The 9,651-nt window shown below is 40.3% G+C and overlaps 1 protein-coding gene across 1 annotated transcript in view; it reads left to right on the forward strand.

Moving 5' to 3' along the window:
- Positions 1 to 9,202, forward strand: part of Stap1 (signal transducing adaptor family member 1) — a 34,196-nt gene extending 24,994 nt beyond the window's left edge. The window contains exons 7-9 of the mRNA XM_021163709.1: positions 1,380 to 1,449; positions 3,424 to 3,520; positions 8,906 to 9,202. Coding sequence (XP_021019368.1) covers positions 1,380 to 1,449; positions 3,424 to 3,520; positions 8,906 to 8,967 — 229 coding nt within the window. The 3' untranslated portion in view covers positions 8,968 to 9,202. The remainder of the gene's footprint in view (positions 1 to 1,379; positions 1,450 to 3,423; positions 3,521 to 8,905) is intronic.
- Positions 9,203 to 9,651: the final 449 nt, after the last annotated feature.

Consider the following 9,651-nt stretch of genomic DNA (forward strand, 5'->3'; position numbering starts at 1 on the left):
ATTTATTTATTATATGTAAGTACACTGTAGCTGTCTTCAGACACTCCAGAAGAGGGAGTCAGATCTCATTACAGATGGTTGTGAGCCACCATGTGGTTGCTGGGATTTGAACTCTGGACCTTCGGAAGAGCAGTCGGGTGCTCTTACCCACTGAGCCATCTCACCAGCCCGAAACTTGAGATTTTTTTAACAGTAACTGACTGACTGCAAAGATGTTGTCTTGATTAGGGTTAAGATAAAATGAGAACCAAGCATCTTGAACAGGCACATGTAAGACATCTTCTGTCTAAAGATTCTCTCCCTACAAGTCTTTCTCTTAGGTCCTGAACATAAGGCAGATATTGAATCAGTTTGCCACTCAGATAAATGACACCATAAGACATGCTGTCAACTCCTCACCATTAGAAAAAGTTTAGGTTAAACACAATTGCCATATGAACCAAATGAGCTCAAGACAATCATGCTACTATCCCACACTAACTACCATGGACTCTGACTTCTGTTGGCATCGGAGATTCTTAGCTTACAGCAGATAGCATTTTGAGATGAGCTCCTAATATTGTTCAGTTGGCTTTATAAATTCAGTGTTTATAGTGTTGAAATAACAGTGCTGAGAACAATGTGATTTCTTGTTTTGAAGCAGTTCGTAATAAAATCTTACTATTTGGGATGTTAACAATGTGGTGTGTTATAAAACTAAAGCAGAAGACCCGAAGATACTCCTGCGGTCTTTACATTCCCACGTCCCTGTTACATAGCACTTAACGTGTTTCCTGTCTTTAAGATAGCAAAGTTAGTAGCAATCGAGGGTAGCACATGAGCTAGCACAGTCACAGGTGTAGAAGGCTGTCTGCTGGGATTAGTGATGAGGCAGAATACAAAGCTTCTTGCTTTCAATAATTCCTTTTATTTCTCCTTCACAGAAGGGCTAATTATTTGACCTATATGTGCCCACATAAGATTTATTTTGTATTCCTCTGGGATTTGGTTGATATTTTATTTTTTTGTTTGTTTGTTTGGTTTGGTTTCCAAACGTTGGGAGTGGTATAGCTTATACAAGTGCTGAACCACTGAGTTCCATCCCTCCTCTTCCATAAGATTGTATAGCTCTACTGTATAGGTCACTGAGTTTTAGTTTTTTATTTTTGTCGACTCTTTTCTCATTTACTAATATAGTGACTCAGATTCCCTATGCTTCCTCATGGATTGCCATGTGCTCCAAAGAGATGTACTAATCCCAAGGAAGAAAACAGGATTCTATACCCTAAACTATAGTTGTAGCTGGACAGGTTAACCAGCCAAGGCACATTTTATATTAATTAATTTGCATTGATGCAACTGTATAATCAAAAGTGGGCCAACCATGTATTTCCTTTCAGAATGCCAAGAATCAAGCACTTCAAAGTGATGCGCACTGGAAACAACTACACCATTGAGCTGGAAAAACCTGTACGTAGCCATTCCTTTGTTGTTGATAATCTTTCTCCTGTTGCCTCCTGAATCAACCTGTAGAGAATCCAGTGAAAAGTGCGAAAATAGAAGTTATCCAAAGGAGCAGATGTAGAGATGCTAAAAAGGGAGATAAGCATGTGGAGGTAGATAAGCCTATCTCAGAGAGGATGGGTGAGAAGAGACACCAAGAACAGGCAGGGAGACTGAGTAGCCAATGGTTTGCTTCTAATAGCCGTTCTCCCTTTACTCTCTCTGCAAACAATTACTCATATAATCGTTTCAGGGAAAGAAAAGTGTTTTTATTAAATGTCTTTGTAATAAATATTCAAATGAGCCTATATCGGGTGGGAAACCATCAAGAGAGCCTTGCCCTCTACTACCTGCCATGCAGAAATCCAGCAATGCCCTCTTACCGGCAGTGTGCAGAAGGCCAGGTTTCTTCTCTGTCTTCAGTGCCTCTCAAGCTTAGTTATAATCCCCTGGAGCTAATGATAGGCAGCCTTATTGTTCAACACAATGTGAGGTACACACATTATGAATTTTTCTATTTCTATTTCCAATTCTATAATTGTTACACATATTATGTATGTAAGTAAACTGGCATTTAGAGTGCCCTCAGCCATTGACTGTGTGGTGACACAGCCTGATAGTTCTTGAAAATTAGCTCCTGCTTCCTCAGCTTCTCTGGGCACATCTTATAGTAAAATGGACTGTATGGTAGAATTCCTCCTGTTTTGCCTGTAAATCTTAGAAGACACTGATCCATACAGCCCACTTTAGATGAGAAGGCCTCCAGAACTTCTCGGATTCACATTTATGGATCCAGCTACATCCCAGCCCATCCTAAACACAAGATCTCCTTGCCTCTGGAAGAAGCCAACAAGACCTGGCTCCAATTGAGCTTTGAAAGCAAAGTTCTAGTAAAGGAGGCAGAGGATTCGATTGCTGAAGGAGCATCCATCAGACCAAATGGGCAGAAGTGGTTCCAGGGAGGACCAGTGTGATTACTGTACCCTTCTAAGTGCAGAACTGGACTCTTGTCATCAGCCTCTAGGGTCCACAGAAGGACTGTTGTTTTACTTTTTAAATTCTTCCTAACCCTGCTTTCAACCAGCTTCCATTTTACTGAGTTATTTTACTTCAGATTATTTGGGATATTCAGGTCTAACCAGATTTCACTTGGATAAAAGTATTGATTTATGAGTTATTAAAATGCTTAAATTATTTTTTTTTTTTTGCTTTGTCAGAGGCAAAAATTCTTGTCAGACTTTACCTGGGGTAAGGCACAGCATGAGAGAATCCTGAAGCAGAGGTGCAGGAGAGAGAGAGAGAGAGAGAGAGAGAGAGAGAGAGAGAGAGAGAGAGAGAGAGAGAGAGAGAGAGAGAGAGAGAGAGAGAGAGAGAGAGAGAGAACAAGAAGATTGATTGGTAGGACAGAGAGCTTGTCAGGATGCAATGACTTGGACAGCAGAAGCTAGAATTCCTTGACAGACTCTTCCCAGAAATGCTTAAATTCTATTATCAACCTATCGAAGGTTCTTATTATAAGGTAGCAAATCTTATGGACTAGAAAACATTTGGTTAGAGTTGTCAGGTGTTTTGTTTTTTATTGTTTGTCTATTTAAGTTCCAGTTTCACAAAGGGAGAATTTGGCCTACATTAAGTGATTTTTATGTTTTAACTGAGAGAAGGCATCGTACCTAAATATGTATTGTTCAACAGACTATAGCAAATGCAAAGAGAACAACTCACCAGAGAATGTGAGGCCCCATAGTCCCTAAAAAAGGGAGAAAACAGACACGGGTAAGAAAACTATAGTCATTCAGCAAGTCATTGAACTATGATGTTGTCCTGACCTGACTTTCTGGAGGTCAGGAAAAGGTAGCAATCCCCACTACACTGCAGGGGAGGATCTCTTGTTTGTAGTGCCTTAGCCAGGCACTGAGCTATCTCTCACTTTCTTTTACACAGGTAACACTCCCAAACCTTTTCAGTGTCATTGATTATTTTGTGAAGGAGACTCGAGGGAATTTGAGACCATTTATACATTCAGCTGATGACAACTTTGGTATGTCCTGGATTTTATTACTACATCAAACAAAACAAAACAAACCCAAACATGCCAAGGTAGAGACTAAATTTTAAAAATTTCAATCTCTCTGACAATCATTTTGTCAGAGTCTGGGGGAAAGGCATGTCTTTGCAGATGGTCTGAGTCATGAATTGTTATGATTAATACCATCCCACCAGTCCATTTGACATCATCAAACAAGTTCAGAAACAACAGGACAGCAAAACAATATGGACTCATGAAAAGCAAGGAAGAAGTGTTAAGGGATGGGACTACAACAGCATCAGTTGCTTGAGACTGGGTAGAATGCATTAGGATAAGCAAAGGCTGTGGGGATTGGCCACTTGGTAGTAATGGCCTCAATCCTAGTGCTATTCTACTACAAAGGGGTAATGAAGTCAGATAACAAGGTCTTAGGGATTGAATGATGAGGAGCTACTGAAAAAGATTGATGTTGGGTCAGCTTCAGAACCGGTAGGCTCCAACCAATACCTCCCAAGATCCCAGGGACTAGACCACCAACCAAAGGGTACACATGGAGGGACCCATGGCTCCAGCTGCATATGTAGCAGAGGATGGCCTTGTGGGACACCAATGAGAGGAGAGGTATTTGGCCTTGTGAAGGCTCAATGCTCCAGTGTAGGGGAGTGCCAGGACAGGGAAGCAGGAGTTGGGTGGGTTAGTGAGCAGGGGAGCGGGGATAAGATAGGGAGTTTTCAGAGGAGAAATGAGGAAAGAGGATATTTGAAATGTTAATAGAGAAAATATCTAATAAAAAGAATACAAAAAACATACAAGAGCTCAGTCTGAAGGAGATTAGGAAAGGGATCAAGTGTGATCTTAGTCTGTGTAGGGTTCTCCTCTGTACATTCAGCATAGGAAGTGTCTCTAAGTTGTGGTCACACAGTGTGCTTGGCAACCTCTATTATGTGCAGCAGTTTACTGGGGTTTTGTTCTAAAAAAGAATTCTTCCTCCAGTCCTCTTCAGCCATATGAATCTAGTTTTAGGTTTGGAGTTTTATACCATTAAAATAACCACAGCACTTCCTCGTAGTGTTTTTATCTGCTCTGAGTTGCTGGTTCCCAGAGCCCACTTTCCTCTCATTTCACCTTCTCTGCAGGTTTTCTAGCCTCTGAAAACCTTTCATAGCCTATGATCCCAAGCACAACACATAACTACACATAAAGTCAACATAATGGGCTGCTTGATATGTATGCAGGAAAACACACTTACTAGAGCTCTATGAGAGAATGAGTTCTTAAAATAACATTTTCCCAGTCCCTTAGGATTTCTTACAATAAAAGTTGGGGTGGGTAGAAAATCCAATGTAACTTTCCTCCCCTCTGAACACTAGTTTGTTAGCTATTCAGCCCTGTAAAATAAACTACCTCCATGATGGTTAAATCAACTATTACGCATTGTTCTGCCGGTCAGAAAATTGGGTTGGATTCAGCTGGACAATTTTTCTAGTCTCACTTTGTCACTCGAATGTGCTCCAGCTTGATAGGAGGTTTAGGCTGAGACCTTTCTTCCACCACCCTAATGCTTGCACTACAGACACATACCACCACACCTGGCTTGAGAGATTTTTCTGTAGGATTCATGGTGTGGTAGACATCTTTAGCTTTAGAAAGCTTTAGCTTCCCTAGTGTGCATATACTCTCACTGAGTGGAGTGGCCAAAACCTCCTGTCCTTGCTCTCAGCTTTAGGGGAAAAAACTTCCATCTTTCATTACTATGTATAATATTGTGTTGTTTTTTTTTTGTTTTGTCTTGTCTTAATTCAGAATGAAAGAAGTTCCCTTTACAATTACTACCTTTTTTTTTTTTTTTTTGGAATGGCATTTTACTCAGATATCATGGATAGATGCTGTTTTGTGAATTTTTTTTTGCATATTTTGTATATGATCATAGTTTTTCCTTAGTTGGTTAATATGGTGTTTTTACTGTTTATACATACACACATAGTTTCTACTGTTGATCAGATCATTCAGTGAACCCACTCAGAGTGTATTAAGTGTTGGGTTTGCCTAATATGCAAAAATGTGCTTGCTTATGAGAAATAGTGTGTTTTTACTAAGTGAATTCACTTCTCATAGTTTACCTTCTAGGTTTCAGTATGGTTTTGATTCTGTCTTAGACTCCGGAGCTTTATCCTTGGGCTAGGGAGCATAGGTCAGACAAAGATCCTGCATGTATTCCCCAAGCACTCTCCCCTCAAGTTAAAAAAACAAACATAGCTGTTCTAAGGTCCGCATGATAATTCCAACATTTTGTTGCTTTCCTATTGACCTCTGTGGTAGTTTTCTCAGGAGAATCAGAGGACTGGTCACATTTCTCTACTTTTTTTGTGAATCAAAATATTTCCTTTTTTTTTTTTTCCCGAATAATTCTGGGTTTCAGTTTGGGCCTTCTGAGTCTTTACAACCTTCTAAAGCCTCTGCAGCACTTCCTTGTTTTAAGCAGACATGATTGCTGCTAGGGTGAAGCAGTTGTTTCAACTGCTGTGGGAAGAAGCTCTGAGCCAGTTTCCTTTGTCTTACTGCTTTGGGTTTGTACACCTCAAGATGTTGTCCTACCTGTTGGGCAATGGTCCACACCACAGCTTAGTTCTCAGAGCCTTCGATGCAACTCGTTGTCAGAAGTCACTCATCAGCTAAAGGACATTTAGTTTGCCTTTATTTCCTAGCCATTGTGACCAGGGCAGCAATGACATGGCTGAGCAAGTATGTCTGGAAAGGATAGCTGAGTCAGTCATATGGTAGATTTAGTTTTAGCTTTTTGAGTAATCTCTACTGATAGTATCTAGCTGGTAAAGAATCTCTCCCACTCTGGGCTTCTTCTTCACGACTGCTTCTTTTGCCATAGATACTTTTTAGTGTTATGAAGTTCCATTTGTCATTTGTTGGCATTATTTCTTCAGTGAATGGAATTACTATTCAGAAAGTTCTTTCTTACACCTGTAACTTGTAGGGCTCTGTGTATATTTCCTTCTAGCAGTCTCAGTATTTGGGGGTTTTACATAGAAATCTTTGGCCTATATGAGTAGATTTTTGTTCAGGGTAATAGATGTCATCTGTGTCACAATTGGTTCAACATTAGTTGGCTCTCTTTCCCAGTTCTTTAGGACTTCTTTGTCCTGAGGACCACTGTTCCTGGTCATCTACATAAAACAAGGGACTTGTGTTATCATGCAGTCTGGTGACCTAGACACCTTGTCTCTTCGAACAAAGAAAAAATATGCAAAAGCAATTCCAACTCTTTTCTTAGTTCTCTAAGCTCATTGTCTTGATTTCTACAACCAGAAAGGGTTTCTTTGGAGTGTTATGACCAAGAGTGAAGAAAACAGACAATAGAAGAAACCAAAACCAAAACCAACCGAAAATGGCTTGCTGACTTAAACTGTAAATGATTTTAAAAACAGACAACCAGATTATTAGTACTCTTTGACTGAATTGGTTTGCATTGTGATCATGAGAATATTACTCAAACCCCTTGCATCTGATTCCTTTTTTATTACTGTTATTGATAGGGAAAACTGGTCAATTACAGCAGCCTGGGGAGCCTTTTCAAATCAGAAAAGCTTCTGGAGAGTAAATTTCAAAAGCAGGAAGAGGCTGGGCAGTGGTAGCCCTTGCCTTTAATCCCAGCACTTGGGAGGCAGAGGCAGGTGGATTTCTGAGTTCGAGGCCAGCCTGGTCTACAGAGCGAGTTCCAGGACAGTCAGGGTTACACTGAGAAACCCTGTCTGGGGGGGAGGTGGGGAGCAGAACGAGAAGAAAAACAGGACTTCTTGAGAAAAGCCGGTACCCACCCCACCCCTCCCAACCCTTAAATGCTTCATTTTTTTTTCCCTTTTATTGGGTATTTTATTTACATTTCAAATGTTATCCCCTCTCCAGGTCTCCCCTCCAGAAACCCCCTATCCGTTCCCTCCTTCCCTTGCCTCTATGAGGGGGTTCCACCACCCATCTACCCACTCCTGCCTTCCAGCCCTGTCATTCCCCTACACTGGGGCATCGAAGCCCCACAGGCCCAAGGGCCTCCCACTGATGACCAACAAGGCTATCCTCTGCCACATATGGGGCTGGAGCCCTGGGTCCCTCCACGTGTACTCCTTGGTTAGTGGTTCAGTCCCTGGGAGCTCTGGAGTGTCTGGTTGGTTGATACTGTTTTTCTTCCTATGGGGTTTCAAACCCCTTCAGCTCCTGAAGTCCTTTCTCTAACTCCTCCATTGGGGACCCTGTGCTTAGTCCAATGGTTGGCTGTGATCATCCACATCTGTATTTGTCAAGCTCTGGCAGAGCCTTTTAGGAGACAGCCATATCAGGCTTCCATTAGGAAGCACTTCTTGACATCCACAATAGTGTCTGCCTTTGGTGACTGTATATGGGATGGATCCCTAGGTGGGGCAGTTTCTGGATGGCCTTCCCTCCAGTCTCCACTCCACACTTTGTCTCCGTGATCGGGTTACCTCGCTCAGGATATTTGCTAATTCCATCCATTTGCCTGCAAATTTCATGAGGTCATTGTTTTTTAATAGCTGAGTAGTATTCCATTGTGTAAATGTACCACATTTTCTGTATCCATTCCTCTGTTGAGGGATATCTGGGTTGTTTTCAGCTTCTGGCTATGATGAATATGGCTGCTATGAACATAGTGGAACATGCGTCCGTCCTTATTACATGTTGGAGCATTTTCTGGGTATATGCCCAGGAATGGTATAGCTGGGTCCTCAGGTAGTACTATGTCCAATTTTCTGAGGAACCGCCGGACTGATTTCCAGAGTGGTTTAAACACTTTGTTTTGAGAAAACTTTGTGGAATCTGGTGATTGTTTCTGGGACACAGACTTATTTGTTGAGACAGTGGAAATGCTAGACCACTTAGTTTAATTTGCCTTAAGCTTGAAATTGAAGTTGTACAGTACTTTATCAGGGATCTGGAGATGTGGAATGGGTCAATAATGTGTTACACAGAGTACCAATAACAAGAAACTGGGATTTTCTTTGACCTTTGTTAACCTGTATTAGTGTCCAGCTTCCTTTCCGACATCAGAAGGCAACAGAAATAGAAGAGTAAAGCGATACCATCTGAATTTATTTTCCCCAATGTCAGAAATTACCAGCATAAGTGTCATTTCAAAATATGGCATGGAAGGTGTATAGAACATTAAGTTAAAGCATAAGAAAATGCATGATATTTTTGGTAGAGGATACAAAGATATTAAAGAAGGCTGGATATTCCTCATCTTGTTATATAATACCAACATAGTGCCAGTGTTTGGGAACAAGAAAACCAACTCCTATTGAAGTAGCAAAAAACTTGATCCTGTAGTATCGCTTCATTAATTAATCAAGACTTTCTATTCATAATTTCTAGGTCAAGATCCCAACACAGAAGACAGGAGTGAGAAGTTTAAGAAAAATCCACACAATGCATGAAATAACATGATGCCTGTCTTCATGTATCTCAGTATTTATTATTTTCAAAAGGAAGACTTTCACTTTTAAAGAAAACAATCTATTTCCCTGACCTATTTTGGGCACAAGAATAAAATGATGTAGCATATAATTTGATTATCAGTAGGAAAATAGCTTACTTACCACCAGCTCTCTGTAGAGTAGCTTGATAATATGCATTTCTTTGCATTAAATAGAAAAAAAATTATTTTCTAAATTAAGGTTTTTGTTCCCTCTTGGCTTCAATTTCACATACACAATTTGCATTGCAGATTATCTAGTTCCCCTAAGTCTTACCAATCTCTTAAACCCTAACTAGGTTCTTAGTGTATTCTGATAGGACTAATTAATCAAATATAAGTTATTTAAATTATCTAGGTTGGAGGTCACAGACATGAAACGAACTAGGAAATGCCCCTCTGGTGTAAATGCTGTATGCCAAGTATTATGCTCATGGAACCAAATTCAATCATTTTAGGTTCTTTCTCGATGCTATCTTCTTACCAGTTCAAAACTAACCCATACACCTTTAAAGGACAATAAAACACATACCACTGTTTCAAATTTAATACTATACATGCTAACTATGGTGATTCATTTCTTTAAAAACATGGAACCTCCATCCAGACTAGATCTCAGAAATCACAATTTAAGTCATACTATTTT

Source organism: Mus caroli, chromosome 5, assembly GCF_900094665.2.
Source record: "Mus caroli chromosome 5, CAROLI_EIJ_v1.1, whole genome shotgun sequence".
Classification (NCBI taxonomy): domain Eukaryota; kingdom Metazoa; phylum Chordata; class Mammalia; order Rodentia; family Muridae; genus Mus; species Mus caroli.